We start from the raw sequence: 23,500 nt of genomic DNA, 5'->3' as shown, positions 1-23,500 counted from the left end.
CGTCTGTTCCTGGACAAGTGACAAAGTTCACCAACTCTGCAGTAGTCATCTGTTGTTCGCTCTATTCACCGTTTGCACACTTTTCTATAGATTACACAAAGGGAAATTGAAAGTCAAAGTCCAAGATTATGCATGTTGTCTTCTGACAAAGACCGTCCCTTTAATACAGCAGTAGGCCTATGATCGATTTTTACAGTAAACAGGGCTGATTTGGTGCCTACTGTGCTTAATCTCCAGTCTTCCACAATGCTGTTTATTTGATGTGTTAAAATAACTATTCTGAGCCCACTGAATAGGAGAATGGTTATAGACATGTCCTCCCAGCACAGAAACAGGTCGCTTCTCAACACTGTTACTAAATAGATTTGAAAAAAGAATGAGGTTTGTTGTGATGCATGTCATTGTCAAGAAATCTGCAATAGGAAACATGTTGATGAAAGATATATTGCCACCCCTATCTGTTTGCGTGTACTGTAGCATAGTTATATGTAAACATTCCATGTTAGCTGCTCAATGAACTAATAAGCACATCCCAACAGAGAAAAACTGTGGCTACAATGAATGAATCAACCTCAAACTTCTCCTGTTCTAAAATGACACTGCCTTTTGTATAAGCAACGTGTAACTTGTATGTCAAATAATTTGTGTTGCATGTGCCTACAACTGAATCAGAAAACATTGTCATTTGTCAAGAATTTGGCACGTTACACATGTTGATCATGCCGTTCTTGTATGTCATGCTTCTATTTGTCTTTGGCTGCTGAGAGTGTTTCTAAATGTATTGTATACTTGCACTTGTTTGAATACAGCCCTCCTCTTCCCTTGCATGTAGTCACAAAGCATGCTTGGAGGCTGTACTGTTGAATCTACTGTGTTTGCCATTCTTTTACATCAACTTAGGATATACAAAACCAAAGATGGAGTGCTTAGTGAAAGATTTGTAGACAGAAACATCTATGGGAAGTTGAATATACTGCCAGTCAATTTCAATTTGATCACAAATGTTTTCCAGCATGTTCATGCCACATCTTCAGGTAACCTTTGGCCTTTGAGATGTACTCAAATTTTAAAAGATTGTATGGATTGAAAAATAATTAAGTTATTAGATTGTTTAAAATAGTGTGCTTTTTCAGCACTTTGTGGATATTTGAGGCAATACCTCAGATTTTGTATTCATCTACACAATTGCGATATGTATATTTGCATTTATTGTAAATACAACTTTAAGACTTGGATTAAATCCGACGCATGCTATAGCGCAGCTGCGGTATAGGGGACATTTTGCCTTTGAAAAGGTAATTTACACTTGAGCCGACATTCAAAGCGTTTACCATGAATGTGAACTCCGCAAACAGCTGGGAAGTAGCCTTTAACATGCAAATTGTCAGCTGTCTAGCGCAGTAGCATTATAAACCATGTTCGGATTAAATCTTGGCCTAAACCTGATGAAATCCTGAAATACCTTTATTAATATACATTTTGTGTATACTGAACAAAAATATAAACTCAACATGCAACAATTTCAATGATTTTATTGAGTTACAGTTCATATAAGGAAATCAGTCAGTTGAAATTAAATCCATTAGACCCTAATTTCTACGGATTCCACATGACTCTGCAGAGGCGAGAGAAACGCACACCTGTTAAGGCGAGGTGCTGGCTAGCGGAGTAAAACACTTGAAAACGAAAAGGAAAGCCGCACACTCTAGGAGATAGCTCAGATGCAAAAACGTAATAACCTCATAACCAACGTTTTGACTGACAAACTGTCTTTATATAATGACGAACACTGCGGGTCATTAGTTAATATAGTGTCAAAGAACACACACAGGTGTCTGTAATCATGGCCGGGTGTGGCTTGGTATCATTGGTTAATTAACAGATATAAAAAGAACATATAAAAAACACAAATGAATAGCATATGATCATAGATACAATTTGGCTACATAGACCTACAAACATTTTCAATGAATAGCAAAATTACAATAACCACAAAAATGGCTTCAGATCAAAGTCTACGTTGAGACCGAAGGGAGCAAGGTTCTTTAAGTTAAAGATCCAGGCAGCCTCTCGTTTTAACAATAAATTGTCGAGGTCAACCCCTCTCCTAGGGAGGGTGACGTGTTCGATGCCGATATAACGTAGGGACAAATCGAGTGGTTCGCTTCCAAAAAGTGGTCCTTAACTGGATACGTAGTTTTTTTTAACCACAAGAACAAGTTATAAGATAAATAACTACCTTATTGGAGCACGTGATAACACATTTGATTGGGATTTGTTTCCCTGTTTGGGGGTGTTTGAAGGATCTACATTTGTAAGTGCCATTGCTCAGCCATATTTCTGTCGGAATCTGATTGTTTTTGGCATATTCTTTCAAAAGGGGCACAGCCTTGGGTTGGCATGGGCCCGCCCACTTGGGAGCCAGGCCCAGCCAATCAGAATTAGTTTTTCCCCACAAAAGGGATTTATTACAGACAGAGATACTCCTCAATTTCATCAGCTGTCCGGGTGGCTTAGATGATCCCACAGGTGAAGAAGCCGAATGTGGAGGTCCTGGGCTGGCGTGGTTACGAGTGGTCACCGGTTGTATGTACTGCCAAATTCTCCAAAATGACGTTGAAGGTGGCTTATGGTAGAGAAATGAACATTTAATTATCTGGCGGACATGCCTGCAGTCAGCATGCCAATTGCACATGCCCTCAAAACTTGAGCTATCTGTGGAGTTGTGACAAAACTGCACATTTTAGAGTGCCCTTTTATTGTCTCCAGCACAAGGTGCACCTGTGTCATGATCAAGAATAAAATGCAAAACATAGTTTGTTCAAAAACAAACTTGCTTTATTGCCATTTTCACTACAGATTAAACACTCATAAGAGCAACAATTTAAGACTACTTCCATTTGAATTAAATAAAAACAATGAGTCGGATTCTGCTACAGTACGCAAGATGGGCACATTAAACCAGCAGATTTTAGTAATGCAAACTTTATTTACAAAACATTAATTCCTTCATGCCATGCTCCTTCCTTCACTTTGAGAACAGAATCCTTCAGGTTTTATGAGTCTTAACTTCATAGATGAAAAAGCTCATTAGCAAGTTCAGCAAACAGTGGTATAAACTAACAAGGTCTGGAAACAGGTTTGGAGTCAATTCCATTTCAATTTCAGAAGTAAACTGACATTCCAATTCTCCTCAATACTTCTGTATAACAATTAAAAAAAAATTGGAATGTCAGTTTACTTCATGAATTGAAATGGAACACACTCCAACCCTGCTGGAGGCTCAGAGAAATGTTATGGTTTGACCATGGAATTCTAAAACCTAAAAAAGGATAGGTTAAGTTACACATATTACAGCGTTTTGCACATGGAAACTGTACACTATAACCCTAACTTGACACTTAAAAGCATTGAGTGGTTAGCACACATGAGTATATACAAACAATTGTGCCACGAACAGGTTATTTTTTTCAATTTATACACAGAAGAGGGGATTGCCCTGAAAAATAAGGCCAGGATAAGAGATGGGTTTTGGGGCGGGTAAAGCCAATGCTTGGTGGGTTTTAGGGTGGAGTCTGGCTAACACATTGGATAGACTGGGTATAGAGGTGGGGTCAGGGGTCACTCATTGGCGGTTGCTCTTTATCCGCTCCAGCCTCTTCTTGAGGTCGTCGAGGTTGGCGGCGGGGGACGAGGAGCGTGTGGGGCTGTGGGAGTGGGACTGCTCCTGCTGGAAGTGGGACTCACGGGACTCCTTGAGCTGAGACAGTTTGCTTTGGAGCATGTCTGTGGAGGAGGCCACTGAGGGCTTGGACAGCAGGGACGTGATGGGACGCGTCGGTCCACTGTCCCCCTCCACCTGCTGCAATAGCTGAGCCTGCTGTTATGACAGAGAGAAGGAGGGAGAGAGAGTAGGGGAGAGAATATATAGAAAAAAAGGTAGAAGGAGAGAACAGGTGATAAGGTTTAAAATTGTGTGACACTAGCTATAATATAACGGGGACACTCATCAATACAGCAAGTATTACAAATCTACATCGTAATATAAATATATAAATCTAAATGTGAAATTGGTAAGCCAAGTGGCATCAATGTGATCGATATTAAACTAACCCTGGAGTTGTTCTCCAGTCCCTGTCTCTGTCTCAGTATCTTCAGTCTCTCATAGTACACTGCAGGTTTCATCTCCTCTCCGTTCAGAGGCACTGAGCCAGAGTCTAGGCCATGTTGGGGAATCACTGGAACAGAGAGACACATCACACTTCAACTCTTCACAGCTACTGAGCTGCTTTTTAACCAGTCCAGCAGATGCATATAATATCAATAAATTGACATACAGTAGCTAGCTACTAGTAAACCACAACAGTAATAACACTCCTTATACCAGAACACTGGAGCCAATGTTATAGGATTACATTCCCTACTGCTCAGGTAAAGGGTTGGGACTAAAGTTTGTGGGTTGGCCATGGTAGACACTAGTCATATCAGATAAAGTATCAAAAAGGTAAAGACCAGTAATTCCCTTTTAATCCTGCAGGGTTATTACCTGTGCTAGAAGGCTGGATCCTGCCTTTGCCCTCTCTCTCAGACTCAATCATGCGCAGGCCTCTCTCCACATAACTCTGGAAGAACTGAGACGTGTTCCTCAGGAAGGGCTCCAGGTCAGCGTCTGAGTACTTCTGTTTATACTCATACAGCTCCGTCAGACCCTGGAGAGAACACAACGTCACAACACACACAGCCAACTTAAAACAATTCTGGGGTGGGACAGGAAATTAATTTAACCAGTTATTGAGAACACATGATCTTTTACAATTAGGAACTGAGCAGGGTGATGAAAACAGTAAAACTAAGGTATGAATACATGAATAGGAATAATAAAGAAAATAAAATCACCTCTTTTGTGTTTTCCTTGGAACCAATCTTCTTGAAGATCTCAGAGAGGATGTCGCTCACTTTAGCTTTTGACATCCTGTCATCCTGGAAGCAAGAAGAAGAGATTAGGCTTTATGGAAGCGGACTGAATTATTTTTAATTCAGTGTATTCACTTGGTGTTCAATAAATCTAATAGAGGTTGGGTTAAGTGAACATACCTGTCCTTTCTCTGTGCCCCTGTCAGACTTCATGCCAGAGAAGTTTCCAGAGTGTTTAACCACACGTCTCAGGTGGGCCTCCAGCTCAGACTCATTCCTGTTCTCGATCATGGACATGTGGTCTAGGATCTAGCCACCACAAAACAACATGGTCAAAACAACCACAACAGCCTACCTATGGTCTACTTAATGAAAACCAGTGAAAATAGACAGCAGTACCCCTGAGTAATGAAAACCAGTGAAAATAGACAGCAGTACCCCTGAGTAATGAAAACCAGTGAAAATAGACAGCAGTACCCCTGAGTAATGAAAACCAGTGAAAATAGACAGCAGTACCCCTGAGTAATGAAAACCAGTGAAAATAGACAGCAGTACCCCTGAGTAATGAAAACCAGTGAAAATAGACAGCAGTACCCCTGAGTAATGAAAACCAGTGAAAATAGACAGCAGTACCCCTGAGTAATGAAAACCAGTGAAAATAGACAGCAGTACCCCTGAGTAATGAAAACCAGTGAAAATAGACAGCAGTACCCCTGAGTAATGAAAACCAGTGAAAATAGACAGCAGTACCCCTGAGTAATGAAAACCAGTGAAAATAGACAGCAGTACCCCTGAGTAATGAAAACCAGTGAAAATAGACAGCAGTACCCCTGAGTAATGAAAACCAGTGAAAATAGACAGCAGTACCCCTGAGTAATGAAAACCAGTGAAAATAGACAGCAGTACCCCTGAGTAATGAAAACCAGTGAAAATAGACAGCAGTACCCCTGAGTAATGAAAACCAGTGAAAATAGACAGCACTACCCCTGAGTAATGAAAACCAGTGAAAATAGACAGCAGTACCCCTGAGTAATGAAAACCAGTGAAAATAGACAGCACTACCCCTGAGTAATGAAAACCAGTGAAAATAGACAGCAGTACCCCTGAGTAATGAAAACCAGTGAAAATAGACAGCAGTACCCCTGAGTAATGAAAACCAGTGAAAATAGACAGCAGTACCCCTGAGTAATGAAAACCAGTGAAAATAGACAGCACTACCCCTGAGTAATGAAAACCAGTGAAAATAGACAGCAGTACCCCCGAGTAATGAAAACCAGTGAAAATAGACAGCAGTACCCCCGAGTAATGAAAACCAGTGAAAATAGACAGCAGTACCCCCGAGTAATGAAAACCAGTGAAAATAGACAGCAGTACCCCTGAGTAATGAAAACCAGTGAAAATAGACAGCAGTACCCCTGAGTAATGAAAACCAGTGAAAATAGACAGCAGTACCCCTGAGTAATGAAAACCAGTGAAAATAGACAGCAGTACCCCTGAGTAATGCACTAATAAATAGTAAGGTGTTTCAATTCAATACAACTTAATTGTTCCTCAAGGGGGAAATTCATCTGTGTACATAAAACATAACAAATCACTGAACCATTGGTTGTGAATGACGTGTATGTATTGTACCTTGGCTCCAGTGAGTTTACACAGTGTGTGCAGTAGGGTCTTGAGGGTCCTGTGGGGTACGTCACTCTTCAGCTGCTTGAGCTTCTCTTTGGGGAACACCTTCATGAAGTTGTGAACATCCAGTAGGATGCGGTCCAGATTGATGCTGTTGATGGTCTCTGGCAGGAACCGGATCATACGCCAGAGGCACTGCAGACACAGAACAAAATAAATTCCATTTAATTCCAATCATCAGTTTGAGATTGTACAGGCAGTGTAAAGGGAGAAATTCACCACTTTTTAAAGTCAAATTCAGTATCCTCCATTTATGTGTTAGTTGGGAATACAAAGAACAGGAAGTTTATGTCTGAGAAAATCACGTGACAATATACACAATATGCAGTGATGGGGGAAAAAAAATAGACAGTTCCAATTGCAATATTATATTGATCCTTTGACGGCAAATATTAATTTGTAAAAAATATAAATAATAATTGCTAGTTGGCTGTACCTGTGCCAAAACTCAGGTATTTTTCATTCTATAGCTTTGTTCTCCATTTTCTTTTTAAATAGTGAGCCAACATGTTTTCAGCACTCATTTTCTCATGCTCTCTGCAGCAGACACATAGTGAGCAATGTTTGTAACATCAAATTGCAATAAATCGCAATACATAGAATCATGAGAACCACAATACACATCGTATCAGCACCTGAGTACCGTGATAATATATTGTGAGGTCCCTAACAATTCTCAACCCTAATAATATGTAAAACGACAAAAGTAAACTCTCCCACAAGAAAATATAGTGAAACAGTGATATTACCTTCATGACCAGTTCAGAGAACATAGGTGACCCTGAAGAAGTGGTAAGACTGTCCTGTAGCAGCACCAGAAGAGCGCTGCAGAGACATAGAACAGAGACTCCGTATAAACACTAGATACTGGAACTCACTGGAAACTCCAACATATACAATCAGGAAACGTAGGATGTGTGTTTGGGGGTAGGTATATTTCAATATGAATAGAAGATGAGAAAAGTAGAAATTCCTTATTAAACCAGGAAGAAAAATGACATCCCCATCAGTCTCAGAGAGTGAGTGGAATCTGACCTGAGGATGTTGGTCTGGTCAGACTTCTCCAGTACTCTGACCACCAGCAGGTTGACAGAGCGGATGAGCTGCTGTCCGTCCTCGATGTCCTCCACCCGGGCATCCAGCATCAGGGTGATCAGACCGTGCATCAGGTCCTTCAGCACGCCCATCGACGCCTCCCGTGCAAGGCTCTCCATAGAGAACAGCTACAGGAGACAGACCCAGGACAGGGACACAGATGTCAACACCAGTCTACTAAGCCTACTCAGGTGTGCTTGGCTAAAAACGTTTGGTAAAATGTTTTAATACATACAATGACAAAGAACAATTCCTTTATAATTTCTCTCTAGAAAGATCTGCCAGGATACACAGACAATCCTCAGGCCTTAAATAATCAAACAGAACCCCCTAGTGGTGTTCATGTGTAGTCACACTCACTGAGAGCATATTGCCGATGATGCAGCTGTAGAGCTTGAAGATGTCCTTCTTGTCGAGGCGGTCGTCAGCCATGTGTGTGTTGTAGATGAGGCGCAGCTGCATGAAGGTAGCGATGAGGAACTGGTCAATGTGACCTGACATGGCATCTGCTTTGTCCTCCTGCCTCAACACCTCGTCAATCTGGGGGAGGCACAAGGGTTACAGACAGACAGAGAATCCCACACCACACACACTTTGGTACTGTCGTTATCAACCATTTACTCTCTCCTAACCAGAGCAGAGTACCTCAGGTAAATAGATGGGTGTTAAGAGGTTACCTTACTTCCATTTCATGTGGTTGTTATTGTGAGAGCTTGGTTGAATAGGATTTCTAATGTATTCATTACACATTGCAACAAAAATAAATAAAAAAGAGCTGAGGTTTAAAGTTGAAGAGTAAAGCCTGGTATTTCCCCAGTGAGTGATGTTTCTATGCCTCAGTGGAGGCGGCTGAGGGGAGAACGGCTCATAATGTCTAGAACGGAGCAAATGGAATGGCATCAAACACCTGGACACCATGCGTTTGATACCATTCCACTGATTCTCCCCAACTAAGGTGCCACCAACCTCCTGTGCTGTGCCTACACTAGAGTCAATGATGTACCTGGGCCAGAGCCTGGATGCTGGTGTTGATGTCGCCACTGGCCACCTGGGAGATGACAAAGTTGATGGTGGACGCAGTACTGTTGTGGAGGTCGTCAAAGTGGGGCGACACAGAGCGGATCCTGAGGGAACACAAGCAACTCACACCTTATATAACCATGAGATCTCTCGTGATGATTAGTCTTATGATGACGGGGTCGTTAAGTCTCTTGCACTTAAGATCCATCAACACACATCTCTCCCAGCCAGCTAAGACCACAGCTATTTCAGAACAAAGTAATAAAGTTGGCAGGCAGATCTCCCAACCTGTGTTGGTAGCGTATTAGGGCTCAGGGCAGCCAGGGGAGAGTATCCGGGCAGCCGGGGGAGAGTATCCGGGCAGCCGGGGGAGAGTATCCGGGCAGCCGGGGGAGAGTACCAGGGCTGCTCAGGGCAGCCGGGGTAGAGTATCAGGGCTGCTCAGGGCAGCCGGGTAGAGTATCAGGGCTGCTCAGGGCAGCCGGGTAGAGTATCAGGGCTGCTCAGGGCAGCCGGGTAGAGTATCAGGGCTGCTCAGGGCAGCCGGGTAGAGTATCAGGGCTGCTCAGGGCAGCCGGGTAGAGTATCAGGGCTGCTCAGGGCAGCCGAGTAGAGTATCAGGGCTGCTCAGGGCAGCCGGGTAGAGTATCAGGGCTGCTCAGGGCAGCCGAGTAGAGTATCAGGGCTGCTCAGGGCAGCCGGGTAGAGTATCAGGGCAGCCGGGTAGAGTATCAGGGCTGCTCAGGGCAGCCGGGTAGAGTATCAGGGCTGCTCAGGGCAGCCGGGGTAGAGTATCAGGGCTGCTCAGGGCAGCCGGGGTAGAGTATCAGGGCTGCTCAGGGTAGCCGGGTAGAGTATCAGGGCTGCTCAGGGCAGCCGGGTAGAGTATCAGGGCTGCTCAGGGCAGCCGGGGTAGAGTATCAGGGCTGCTCAGGGCAGCCGGGGTAGAGTATCAGGGCTGCTCAGGGCAGCCGGGTAGAGTATCAGGGCTGCTCAGGGCAGCCGGGGTAGAGTATCAGGGCAGCTCAGGGCAGCCGGGTAGAGTATCAGGGCTGCTCAGGGCAGCCGGGGTAGAGTATCAGGGCTGCTCAGGGCAGCCGGGGTAGAGTATCAGGGCTGCTCAGGGCAGCCGGGTAGAGTATCAGGGCTGCTCAGGGCAGCCGAGTAGAGTATCAGGGCTGCTCAGGGCAGCCGAGTAGAGTATCAGGGCTGCTCAGGGCAGCCGGGTAGAGTATCAGGGCAGCCGGGTAGAGTATCAGGGCTGCTCAGGGCAGCCGAGTAGAGTATCAGGGCTGCTCAGGGCAGCCGGGTAGAGTATCAGGGCAGCCGGGTAGAGTATCAGGGCAGCCGGGTAGAGTATCAGGGCAGCCGGGTAGAGTATCAGGGCTGCTCAGGGCAGCCGAGTAGAGTATCAGGGCTGCTCAGGGCAGCCGGGTAGAGTATCAGGGCTGCTCAGGGCAGCCGGGTAGAGTATCAGGGTTGCTCAGGGCAGCCGGGTAGAGTATCAGGGCTGCTCAGGGCAGCCGGGTAGAGTATCAGGGCTGCTCAGGGCAGCCGGTAGAGTATTAGGGCTGCTCAGGGCAGCCGGGTAGAGTATCAGGGCTGCTCAGGGCAGCCGGTAGAGTATTAGGGCTTAGGGCAGCTGGACACTTACTTGGGCTCTGGCATCATGATGGGCTCCAGCAGTTCCTCCAGTTTGTGTTGGACCAGGTCAGGCAGCTCACTGACCCGCGTGTGGTCGTTCTCAATCATGTCTAGATCCAGCTGAAACTCCTTGGGGATAGAGGGGTGTGAGTGTTCCCGTTCTGCGTTCTGAGCCCGCGCTTGGCTGGTGGAGGGAGGACAGAAGAGGATCATTCAGAATCAGAACCATGTCATAGAAACCAACACGGACAGAGAGGTAGGCAGTCAGCACACAATAGCTCTGTTCCAATATCCCCCACAAGCCTACTACTTAGAATGCATGCCCAAAACATTGCGGTTTGCTAGTATGGACACTGGAAGGTTACCATGGACACATTAAGACAGTTACAACAAACGAGGAGGGGAGGACACAGTAAATTAACTACTTAGTTTAGACTGGTGAGTGTTACATTACAGCCCCATTCTGAGTGCTTCTGGAGGAGAGCAGAGTGCACACTGTCTGGGAGAGGCTCGGCGGTACTCACATCCTATATGTGCGATACATTATTCTGTCCATGGAGAGCAGAGCAGCGATAAGAAAAGAGCAATTATAAAGGAGAAGAGAGGTCTGGATTAAGAGACCACACCATGCAACGATACTGGGAAAACTAAAGGGTGACTGACCAGCAAACATGTGGAATTTTCTAATTGGTTCAAGTTAGGTTTGCGTCAGGGGTTTGTTCAAGGTTAGGTTCGCCCACATTGGACTGTCAATGAGTTGCAGGCCAGTCACATGCGTTTAGTTGTACCCAATGAAACATAGGTTAGAGCAAGAGGAAAGACATTCAAGAAACATTGAGGAAGAGCATTAAGATATTTTTACAAGGGTTTGTAGATAGGTCTTAAGACATGGACAGAATTTCTTTACCATGAATGTTAGTAATGGTAAAAGTGGTACTATCTAGTAGATCACCAGACTTAAGTATAGTAAAAACCCCATAGGCAGGTTTGTTAGGAGAGAGAGCCATGCTGTGGCAGGTAGTTGAGGAGGCACTAGGCCAGGGACTTGATCCTTCCCATACTTGAGCTTGTTGGGCACATCCTCCTGAGGTTGCTGAGCAGGCTTCCGCATGAAGGTAGCATTGGGGTTGGAGGGGTGCTCTCTCTGGAGCCTCTCCCTCTCTGCAGCCTGTCTGTTGGGTGGTGGGGCAGCTGCCGGGGTCTTCTTAGCCGAGCGCTTGACCCTCTCCTCTAACATACTCATCTCCTTCTCAGACAACTGCAGGAGAAAGACAGGATGTTTGAGATTAACACCGGAGATGATATATCCAGAGGGGTCTAGTCCAAAGCAGGATAGTAAATTGGCCAACTTTGATAAACATTCAGATATTAATGGTTCATTAATAAATTAAATGGTTGTTGGTTGTAACAGTCCATGCCCATTTCAAGCATATCTACATCTTAAAATGTATTAATTCCAGAAGATTTAAGCAAGTTAGCTGGTTAACTCATTGATCCAGCGTTGTGACATACCCTCTATTGTACTGAAGTTTACACTGTGTACAAAACATTATGAACACCTTCCTAATATTGAGTTGCGCGTTGCAGTTCTTGACACTCAAACTGGTGCGCTTGGCACCTACTACAATACCCCATTCAAAGTCACTTCCATTTTTTGTCTTGCCCATTCACCCTCTGAAGTGCACACACACAATCCATGTCTCAAGGCTTGAAACTCATTCTTTAACCGGTCTCCTTTCCTTCATCTACACTGATTGAAGTGGATTTAACAAGTGACATCAATAAGGGATCATAGTTTTCACCTGGATTCACCTGGTCAGTCTGTGTCATGGAAAGAGCAGGTGTTCCTAATGTTTTGTACACTGTTTCAGTACATTGTACTAGCGAGTATCTTACATTGCCAATGAGTTTGTAGACTTGGTCGCCACAGACGTTGTACACAGTCACTACTGTGTTAAGGGCAGCGTTGCGTACTGAGTTGTCCCTGTCTCCGATGTGAACAGCGATCTCTTTCAGGGACTTGGCCGGTGTTGGCTGACAGACGTTCATCCCATAGTTTTCTATCAGACAGCCCAGCTCCTCAAGACATTCTGGGGAAATACAGGGAGAGATGGATGGTAAGATCTGGAGCTTTTCAGACAGGAACGTCACACTTCAGGTATTCAGAGAGTTTCCCTAAACACAGATTAAGCTTAGTCTTAGACAAAAACATCTTTTAATATTCCCCCCATAAAATGGAATAGCTTTTATCCAGGACTAAGCATAATCTGTGTCTGGGAAACTAGCCCCATAGAGTATTTATTAAGAACCTGAAGTTCTTACAATGAATTACAACATTTCTGACACAATCACTTACTGTAATGAATTCTATAACCTGTTTTAGTCCTTATAGCCTTGGTCAACCTCAGTCACAACTAAAATCTCTTTCTTACCAGCTCTCTGTTTGGAGTTCTTGGACTTGGTCCCGTCCATGAGGAATGGGAAGACTTTGCTGGCAGGGTAGACCTTGCACAACATGGTGAGGATGGCACGCACATCTTTACGTACCACGTCCTTCGACTCTCCAACCTGTCAGGTGAAAGAGGGTTACAGATGGCTAGTCAATAGTCATATTAGCATTTGCAGCTTCACCGTGTATCGAACTTTCTACTAAACCTTTCCTTTTTTGTTAAGACGTGTTGTTTTTAATTGAACCTTTATTTAACTAGGCGAGTTCGTTAAGAACAAATTCATATTTACAATGACGGCCTACTGGGGAACAGTGGGTTAACTGCCTTGTTCAGGGGGCAGAACTACAGATTTTTACATTGTCAGCTCAGGGTTTCGATCTAGCAACCTTTCGGTTACTGGCCCAACGCTCTAACCACTAGGCTACCTGCCGCCCAAAATCATACATGAAAACAACTTTTACGGCACAATTCACAGGGGACGCCCTACTTGGAGGACGAGGTAGGGGGACTCCCTACTTGGAGGACGAGGGATTCCCTACTTGGAGGACGCGGTAGGGGGACGCCCTACTTGGAGGACGAGGTAGGGGGACGCCCTACTTGGAGGACGCGGTAGGGGGACGCCCTACTTGGAGGACGCCCTACTTGGAGGACGAGGTAGGGGGACGCCCTACTTGGAGGACGAGGTAGGGGGACGCCCTACTTGGAGGACGAGGTAGGGGGACGCCCTACTTGGAGGACGAGGTAGGGGGACGCCCTACTTGGAGGACGAGGTAGGGGGACTCCCTACTTGGAGGACGAGGGATTCCCTACTTGGAGGACGAGGTAGGGGGATTCCCTACTTGGAGGACGAGGTAGGGGGATTCCCTACTTGGAGGACGAGGTAGGGGGATTCCCTACTTGGAGGATGAGGTAGGGGGATTCCCTACTTGGAGGATGAGGTAGGGGGATTCCCTACTTGGAGGATGAGGTAGGGGGATGGTCACCAACCTTTTGAGTCAAGATCACTTTGAGTCCAAAAGTCAGCAGAGATCTACCGCTCAGATTAATTAATTTTTTAAACATGGCTTAAAAATGTAAGCCTACACATTAACCTATTAAAAACATAAGCCTATGCTACATTAACCTATGCTACATTAACCTAACAGTTCTGTAGCAATGAGGTTTGTACAGTAAGCTATAGGCCAAATACATTATCACTGCATATTGGCTATGCTTGAATTACCCTGCCATTGTTCTTCACAGACCATTATGAAATTATATTTAAAAATTGTAGGTGTATGATCACACTGGTAATATATGTGTTGTATTACTTGTGAGGCACAGCAGAGTGAGCATAATAATTCTTTTTTTTTCATTTTACTGGACTGATGGCCTGCATCTGATGGTCAGTCTGAGGGGAAGGAGCAGATGCCTCTCACCATCTCTCTCTCCCTCCCTCCCTCCGCTGAGAAAAGGGGACACAGTCTTCCAGCTGATGACGAAACTGACTTCGCACTGCATGATTTCTGCCTCATGCACAACTTACACAAAGTTACACCTCTGACCAGAGGAAGTGAAATATTCCTTGATATTAAAAAAGAAACAAGCCGCTAATAATAACAAGAATGCAATCTTATGGGAACACTTTCCTGTACTCATTCATTACAGCTGCAGTGCTGGTTGTACTCATTCATTACAGCTGCAGTGCTGGTTGTACTCATTCATTACAGCTGCAGTGCTGGTTGTACTCATTCATTACAGCTGCAGTGCTGGTTGTACTCATTCATTACAGCTGCAGTGCTGGTTGTACTCATTCATTACAGCTGCAGTGCTGGTTGTACTCATTCATTACAGCTGCAGTGCTGGTTGTACTCATTCATTACAGCTGCAGTGCTGGTTGTACTCATTCATTACAGCTGCAGTGCTGGTTGTACTCATTCATTACAGCTGCAGTGCTGGTTGTACTCATTCATTACAGCTGCAGTGCTGGTTGTACTCATTCATTACAGCTGCAGTGCTGGTTGTACTCATTCATTACAGCTGCAGTGCTGGTTGTACTCATTCATTACAGCTGCAGTGCTGGTTGTACTCATTCATTACAGCTGCAGTGCTGGTTGTACTCATTCATTACAGCTGCAGTGCTGGTTGTACTCATTCATTACAGCTGCACTGCTGGTTGTACTCATTCATTACAGCTGCACTGCTGGTTGTACTCATTCATTACAGCTGCACTGCTGGTTGTACTCATTCATTACAGCTGCACTGCTGGTTGTACTCATTCATTACAGCTGCACTGCTGGTTGTACTCATTCATTACAGCTGCAGTGCTGGTTGTACTCATTCATTACAGCTGCAGTGCTGGTTGTACTCATTCATTACAGCTGCAGTGCTGGTTGTACTCATTCATTACAGCTGCAGTGCTGGTTGTACTCATTCATTACAGCTGCACTGCTGGTTGTACTCATTCATTACAGCTGCACTGCTGGTTGTAGCGTGAGTGGAAGTAGGAAGAATACATATGTGTTGACAGTGCTGAATAACAACTTAAACATGAACTTACTCATAAAAACAGCATCTATTTGCTGTATTCATTGAGTCACTAGTTATGGTTTTAAAAGTTTAGAAAACTCACAGTATCAACTTTGCTGTGAGTTCGAGGCTTCTTTTCACAGCCTACGACTTGAGGAAACTATACAGACACGGTGATCTGAGCTATCGGATTGGCCAGCGGTAGGTGCACTTGATTTGCACCCTTGGCCTGCCGGGTATGCAGAGTTCTACTTTCAGGCACATGAAATGGTTCATAATGGGAATACCTTTCTTTCCAGGCACTAGGGCTGCTGAATCAAGTACACCAACCGCCAACAGCGCAAACCCCCCCCAAAAAAGGAACGCAAGGCTTTATCGTTGTTTTTTTTTTACAGAAATGTTTGGTGATCGACCAGTTGGTGACCACTGAGGTAGGGGAATGACTTACTTTGAGGATGAGGTAGGGAATGAAGGAGGAGGCCTCGTATTCATTGAGGTGGTAGTTCTCTCTACTCAGTGTGGGGAAGAGCTGCTTGAGGTACTCCAGCACCTTCATCAGTACAGTGCTGTTGGTCTCAAAGAAACGCAGCGTGAACCACTTCAGGATCAGGTCCAAGCAGCTGACTGTGCCCTCAAGCTCATCCTCCATTCGCTACAGAGTGGAAACATAAGATTGTAGTCAGTCAAGTAAACAAGCAACTCCCTTAGGTTTCTAAGAAACACTAATGGTTTTGGTCTAAGAGAAACTAAAAAACAAGACTCATTTAAAAAAAAAAAATTATAATATAAAAATTTCCTCCCCAATTTCGTGGTATCCAATTGTTAATAGTTACTATCTTGTCTCATCGCTACAACTCCCGTACGGCCGTACGGGCTCGGGAGAGACGAAGGTCGAGAGCCATGCGTCCGCCGAAACACAACCCAACCAAACCGCACTGCTTCTTAACACAGCGCGCATCCAACCCGGAAGCCAGCCGCACCAATGTGTCGGAGGAAACACCGTGCACCTAGCGACCTGGTCAGCGCGCACTGCGCCCGGCCCGCCACAGGAGTCGCTAGTGCACGATGAGACAAGGATATCCCTACCGGCCAAACCCTCCCTAACCTGGACGACGCTAGGCCAATTGTGCGTCGCCCCATGGACCTCCCGGTCGCGGCCGGCTGCGGCCTTAGACCACTGCGCCACCCGGGAGGCAAGATTCGATTTTTGAAGCCTTTTACACTCTTCAGACTCAAACAACAAAAGCGGTTATGTACAGAGTGCAGGTCCCTATTGCTAAAGAGATTATCTCAGTAACACACACCTGTATAAATAAAGGTTCAAGAAAAAAAGAACACACTCAACCAAGGGCTCCATCTAATCATTAGTGCGTTTCACTGTCTCCTACAGGTTCTCACCTCTCCCATGACCCCGATAGCCTTGACCTGGCGTTGGAAGTCAGAAGCATGGAAGAGCTCGTCCTGGAGCCATCTGGCGAAGCAGCTGGACATCTGAGTCTTTAGCTGATCCACGTACTCATCCCGCGGGGTCTGGAAGTTCCACTTCAACACCTGCATCACAAGTTAGATGATTATCATTAGTCAATTAGAATTATAAAAGAATTATAAAATCAGCATTCTTATTCACATGACAAGTTATTTCTTGTTCAGCAAGAAAGGTTTTCAAAGTAAATAAGAATTTGTTCTTAAATTATTTGCCGGGTTAAATAAAAGGACAAAATAAAACAATATGTTCCTTTACACTTTTGCAGGGCTACCTTGCAAAAGAGACTTTGCTCTCAATGGGACTTCAAGCTTAAATAAAGAGTTAAAAATGTCTTGCTCAGAAAACAGTCTTATCCTGGGCATCCAGAAAACACTGTCAGGGAGCAGATGAAACATGACTGTCCTTTATAGCAACCTCTAGCTTCCATCTCCACTGCACAATTTATTTAGATTTTTTATTTAACCAGAGAAGGCACATTGAGATGTCTCTTTGTAATCACTTGAATAAGAGATGTACATCTCCCACACTCCTTTTATCCAAAGTGAAAAGGTCAAAGGTGACGTGCCTTCAGCCCTTTCTCTTCCTTTATCCTCTGCTCCTTGCCATTGGGGACCAGGATGAAGATGACACCAGACCGGTCCTCCTCATCCTTGGCCTTCGTGACCGGGGCCTTCTTCCCAAGCACACCCTGAAAACGGGACGGGGGAGAGAGATGGGGAGGCACAGAAATATCATCATTACAAGAGCCAAAGGTAGATAAAAGCTAAAATGTTGTGCTCAGAATATGTGGTAGAGGTTTAAAAGACAGAAACATTACTACAACATGTAAAGCTATATATAAAAGCTGTAAAACTCATGTATAGCGTGGTCAGACAAAGACAAAGGTTAAGACAACACCAAAACACAATCCTCTTCATAATGTAAAGAGCTTTGTGATTTCAGCCTGTAAATGAAAAAGCGCCACACACTAACCATATTTTTCACCAAAATTACAAAGATTAATATAAAGCTAGATTTAAAATTCTTAGATATTGTGCAACGCCTTGGACAGAGCGCAGAGCCTCAACACCCGACGCAAGGCTCCACCCAGTTAGTCATTCCTGAGTCACACATTAGTAACACAGAGGTGCTTGAATCCGAACATGTACCTGCTGGCTGCTAGGCTTCCCCTTTGTAAGTCTTTTAGGACTACTGACTATCTTTATATGAGCTCGCAACAGATTCCTGGGGGGGCGTTCTATTAAATGCTAAATGAAATATCAACTTCACAGAGAGAAAAGCTGGCACACTGTAGGAGTTTGGTGTGCCGAGAGCTGAATGAGATGGGACTGAAATGAGATGGGACTGAAATGAGATGGGACTGAAATGAGATGGGACTGAAATGAGATGGGACTGAAATGAGATGGGACTGAAATTAGATTTTCATGACATTGGCAAGTAAGATTCCCAGGGACTGGAGACGTACACTATCAGTCCAACTATATGTGGAACAATGCATCAAATGAACTACATGGTCCCTGACGAATAAACTTAATACAAAAGAAAAGCTGAATAAATGCATACCTTTTTGGCTGCTCCAGGCTTGACCACTTTCTTAGACTTAGTCTCAGGCTCAGGATCGTCATCATCATAGTCATCAATGACAGGTTTAGGTTTAGACGGACCTGTATAAAAAAACAACAGTGGTCAGGAAGTTCTCTGTCCACACTAATATATATATAAATAAAACAGACTAAACCTACATCTTACAAGACAGGTTATGAGTCCAAGGGAGCTAGGCGGTGTCAGAGGAAAGCCCCAAGAAATTGTCAACAACTACAGCCACCCAAGTCCATAGACTGTCCTCTCTACCACAGCACGGCAAGCGGTACAGGAGCACCAAGTCTGGGACCAAAAAGTTCCTGAACAGCTTCTACCCCCAAGCCACAAGACTGGTGAAAAGTTAATCAAATGGCTACCCAGACTATTTGCATTGCCCCTCCACCCCTTTTTTTTGGCACTGGCTCTATGCACACTCACTGGACTCTACTCACACACATGTTCAAAAGTTTGGGGTCACTTAGAAATGTCCTTGTTTTTGAAAGAAAAGCAAAAAAAATTGTTCATTAAAATAACATCAAATTGATCAGAAATACAGTGTAAACATTGTTAATGTTGTAAATGACTATTGTAGCTGGAATCGGCTGATTGTTTTTATGGAATATCTACATAGGCGTACAATCAGCCGATTCCAGCTACAATAGTCATTTACAACATTAACAATGTCTCCAGTGTATTTCTGATCAATTTTATATGGACAAAAAAAACAAGTGCTTTTCTTTCAAAAACAAGGACATTTCTAAGTGACCCCAAACTTTTGAGCTGTAGTGCACACACACACACTGCTACTTTGTTTATTATCTACCCTGATTGCCTAGTCACTTTTACCCCAACCTGCATGCTCCCTCAATTACCTCGTAACCCTGCACATTGACTCAGTACTCCTTGTATATAGCCTTACTATTTTATTGCGTGACTATTTCCTTTTTTCCTTCTTCTTTGCCAAAAATGTTTATTTCCTTACTTTTTAATTCTGCATTGTTGGGAAAGGGCTCGTAAGTAAGCATTTCACGGTAAAGTCAACACACATTTTACAAATACCATTTGATTGGATTATTGGTCAAGATTAGAACATTGTAAAGATAGTAACGTCAGCCAGGACGGGATCTTAGTTGATGTAGCACATGATAAGGAATGTACTGGTGGTAGATAGTGTCCCAAATGGCACCCTATTCCCTACATAGTGCACTACTTTTGATCAGAGCTCTATGGAACCTGGTCAAAAGTAGAGCACTTAATAGGGTGCAATTGGGGATGAACACTCATTCATCATTCAGACAGTAACGGAGAGGCAAGCCAACCTGACTTTGCAGCGGGGGCGCCACCGCTGCTAGACTTGGCTGCGCCAGCTTTGCCAGGTGGTGGAGCAGGCTTGGCTGGCATCACTGCCCGGGCCTTCTCCAGCAGGGCAGACACTGGCTCCTTGGAGGCCGGCTGCAGGGAGAGGAATACATGGACACACAGAGTCAGATGACAGAACAACAATACCCCAGCCCACTGTCTTCCGAGTCACTACCCAATAACAATACCCCAGCCCACTGTCTTCCGAGTCACTACCCAATAACAATACCCAGCCCACTGTCTTCCGAGTCACTACCCAATAACAATACCCAGCCCACTGTCTTCCGAGTCACTACCCAATAACAATACCCCAGCCCACTGTCTTCCGAGTCACTACCCAATAATAATACCCAGCCCACTGTCTTCCGAGTCACTACCCAATAACAATACCCCAGCCCACTGTCTTCCGAGTCACTACCCAATAATAATACCCAGCCCACTGTCTTCCGAGTCACTACCCAATAACAATACCCCAGCCCACTGTCTTCCGAGTCACTACCCAATAACAATACCCCAGCCCACTGTCTTCCGAGTCACTACCCAATAACAATACCCCAGCCCACTGTCTTCCGAGTCACTACCCAATAACAATACCCCAGCCCACTGTCTTCCGAGTCACTACCCAATAACAATACCCAGCCCACTGTCTTCCGAGTCACTACCCAATAACAATACCCAGCCCACTGTCTTCCGAGTCACTACCCAATAACAATACCCAGCCCACTGTCTTCCGAGTCACTACCCAATAACAATACCCAGCCCACTGTCTTCCGAGTCACTACCCAATAACAATACCCAGCCCACTGTCTTCCGAGTCACTACCCAATAACAATACCCAGCCCACTGTCTTCCGAGTCACTACCCAATAACAATACCCAGCCCACTGTCTTCCGAGTCACTACCCAATAACAATACCCCAGCCCACTGTCTTCCGAGTCACTACCCAATAACAATACCCAGCCCACTGTCTTCCGAGTCACTACCCAATAACAATACCCCAGCCCACTGTCTTCCGAGTCACTACCCAATAACAATACCCCAGCCCACTGTCTTCCGAGTCACTACCCAATAACAATACCCCAGCCCACTGTCTTCCGAGTCACTACCCAATAACAATACCCAGCCCACTGTCTTCCGAGTCACTACCCAATAACAATACCCAGCCCACTGTCTTCCGAGTCACTACCCAATAACAATACCCAGCCCACTGTCTTCCGAGTCACTACCCAATAACAATACCCAGCCCACTGTCTTCCGAGTCACTACCCAATAACAATACCCAGCCCACTGTCTTCCGAGTCACTACCCAATAACAATACCCAGCCCACTGTCTTCCGAGTCACTACCCAATAACAATACCCAGCCCACTGTCTTCCGAGTCACTACCCAATAACAATACCCAGCCCACTGTCTTCCGAGTCACTACCCAATAACAATACCCAGCCCACTGTCTTCCGAGTCACTACCCAATAACAATACCCCAGCCCACTGTCTTCCGAGTCACTACCCAATAACAATACCCAGCCCACTGTCTTCCGAGTCACTACCCAATAACAATACCCCAGCCCACTGTCTTCCGAGTCACTACCCAATAACAATACCCCAGCCCACTGTCTTCCGAGTCACTACCCAATAACCCAGCCCACTGTCTTCCGAGTCACTACCCAATAACCCAGCCCACTGTCTTCCGAGTCACTACCCAATAACCCAGCCCACTGTCTTCCGAGTCACTACCCAATAACCCAGCCCACTGTCTTCCGAGTCACTACACAATAACCCAGCCTACTGTCTTCCCGAGTCACTACCCAATAACAATACTCCAGCCCACTGTCTTCCGAGTCACTACACAATAACAATAACCCAGCCCATTGTCTTCCGAGTCACTACACAATAACAATACCCCAGCCCACTGTCTTCCCGAGTCACTACCCAATAACAATACTCCAGCCCACTGTCTTCCGAGTCACTACACAATAACAATACCCCAGCCCACTGTCTTCCGAGTCACTACACAATAACAATAACCCAGCTCATTGTCTTCCGAGTCACTACACAATAACAATACCCCAGCCCACTGTCTTCCGAGTCACTACCCAATAACAATACTCCAGCCCACTGTCTTCCGAGTCACTACACAATAACAATAACCCAGCCCATTGTGTTCACACAGATGGCGTCATTCTAACACGAGTGTTGCCATAAACCACTGCACCATCTGACCTAAGACAATGTACTCTAGCCTCAAAATCCAGACTGAATTCATCTCTGTTTTCCACTAGGAATCCAGACTGAATTCAGCTCGGTTTTCCTCTATGAGTTAGTCATTCAAATTATACTCTACCATCTACTGTAATTCAATTGTTTTCAAAAGCTATCCAATGAACTTGCCCCTCACCCATCTCTGGTAGATATATTTTAGCCAAGTTATCTTTAATATAGCCTGTCCTAGTCATCTCTTCCATCCATAACCCACCTTGAGTTAGTGTGTCTAAGTCATCTCCTCCATGGCATAATGTACCTTCAGTTTGCCAGTGGCCTTCAACATCTTCTCATAGCCCAAGTGCATCATGAATGTGGGCAGGGCGTCCTGGGCCTTCTTCCTCACGTCTCCGTTGCGGTCCTCCAGACAAATGAACAGGTAGGGCACACACAGCATCAGGTCAGAGGGCACCGTACGCATGGTGGGGAGCTTCTCTGCCAGCCAGCCCAGCACCTAGGGAGAGGGGGGTAACATGGGTCTTTCTCATACATGGTTGGAGGTATTATGCTTCCCCTTTTTTTAACAGTCCAAATGACCCCAGTGAATCCACACAATACCCATGACACAGCCATCTAACCACATTGTCAGTACACATGACTGCCAGCTACAAGAGGTAGGCTTTAACAGAGATTCTAAGAGATGACCTGAAGGGCTGTGTTTGTACCTCCTGCCTGAGGAAAGGGTTCTCCCTCTTGAGCTCTTCAGAAAGGTCCTCTCCCTCCAGCCAGTCCTTCATGCCGGTCTGTTCTACCCAGGCCTGCAGGGTTGTCATGGCAGCAGCACGCACATTGGTCTACAGGGGAGGAGGGGACACAGAGCGCCAACGCCATTATTCACTCAATCCAATACAGAGAGTGACAAGTGATTCTGACAACTCTACGCTAGTCTATCAATGGTATGAGATTGTTATGCTTGTAATATGTATGCACTATATAATACAGTATAATACTCTCTCTCACATTAATCCTAATGCCTACCTATGCCTTTGTGTAGGTATTTTAGAGTAGGATAGTGTTTACCTTACTGTCTCCCAGTACAGTGATGATGGGCATGCCCAGGCTCTTAACATGTTGTTTCAAAGCTGGGCCCATCGCTACAGCTATTTGTTGAAGAATAGTCAGGGTTTGCTGGCACTGGGGAGAGACATAATTCACTGTCAGAAATACCTACAATATGGCAGGACATCTATAAATGATGTTTGCACTGATACTCCAATATCCTGGAGAAAAACAGATCGCTTAAAACGTTGATTTTTTAAAATGTCATGGTATCTGTCAGAGCAGAGTCCATTTCTTACCAGGATCTTGTTGGAGTCGTTGAGTCGGCCCTTCAGTGCCATGGGCAGCTCTCCTATACTGGGCTGGATGAACTTGGCCTCAGAGATGACCGCTGCCACCTCATCCAGACCTTCCTTACGGATTTTCCAGTTCTTATCAGCCATCTTATCCACCATGTCTTGTGTGATCTTATCACTGACAGGAGATGAAGAACATAGAT

The 23,500-nt window shown here is 45.1% G+C and overlaps 1 protein-coding gene across 1 annotated transcript in view; it reads right to left on the bottom strand.

Annotated features, from left to right (window-relative positions):
* Positions 1 to 2,816: 2,816 nt before the first annotated feature.
* Positions 2,817 to 23,500, bottom strand: part of LOC120066350 (cytoskeleton-associated protein 5-like) — a 36,865-nt gene continuing 16,181 nt past the window's right edge. The window contains exons 21-43 of the mRNA XM_039017665.1: positions 23,301 to 23,475; positions 23,023 to 23,136; positions 22,668 to 22,796; positions 22,262 to 22,456; positions 19,704 to 19,836; positions 18,367 to 18,467; positions 17,369 to 17,491; positions 16,716 to 16,868; positions 15,766 to 15,969; positions 12,792 to 12,927; positions 12,256 to 12,449; positions 11,421 to 11,617; positions 10,370 to 10,543; positions 8,699 to 8,819; positions 8,056 to 8,235; positions 7,636 to 7,823; positions 7,350 to 7,425; positions 6,547 to 6,735; positions 5,095 to 5,223; positions 4,897 to 4,980; positions 4,547 to 4,709; positions 4,114 to 4,238; positions 2,817 to 3,880 (exon numbers count right to left, since the gene is read on the bottom strand). Coding sequence (XP_038873593.1) covers positions 3,626 to 3,880; positions 4,114 to 4,238; positions 4,547 to 4,709; positions 4,897 to 4,980; positions 5,095 to 5,223; positions 6,547 to 6,735; positions 7,350 to 7,425; positions 7,636 to 7,823; positions 8,056 to 8,235; positions 8,699 to 8,819; positions 10,370 to 10,543; positions 11,421 to 11,617; positions 12,256 to 12,449; positions 12,792 to 12,927; positions 15,766 to 15,969; positions 16,716 to 16,868; positions 17,369 to 17,491; positions 18,367 to 18,467; positions 19,704 to 19,836; positions 22,262 to 22,456; positions 22,668 to 22,796; positions 23,023 to 23,136; positions 23,301 to 23,475 — 3,538 coding nt within the window. The 3' untranslated portion in view covers positions 2,817 to 3,625. The remainder of the gene's footprint in view (positions 3,881 to 4,113; positions 4,239 to 4,546; positions 4,710 to 4,896; positions 4,981 to 5,094; positions 5,224 to 6,546; positions 6,736 to 7,349; positions 7,426 to 7,635; positions 7,824 to 8,055; positions 8,236 to 8,698; positions 8,820 to 10,369; positions 10,544 to 11,420; positions 11,618 to 12,255; positions 12,450 to 12,791; positions 12,928 to 15,765; positions 15,970 to 16,715; positions 16,869 to 17,368; positions 17,492 to 18,366; positions 18,468 to 19,703; positions 19,837 to 22,261; positions 22,457 to 22,667; positions 22,797 to 23,022; positions 23,137 to 23,300; positions 23,476 to 23,500) is intronic.

This window comes from Salvelinus namaycush, chromosome 21 (assembly GCF_016432855.1).
Source record: "Salvelinus namaycush isolate Seneca chromosome 21, SaNama_1.0, whole genome shotgun sequence".
NCBI classification, from domain to species: Eukaryota; Metazoa; Chordata; class Actinopteri; order Salmoniformes; family Salmonidae; genus Salvelinus; species Salvelinus namaycush.
Note: the sequence above shows the minus strand (reverse complement) of the source record. Positions and strands in the feature narration are given on the sequence as shown.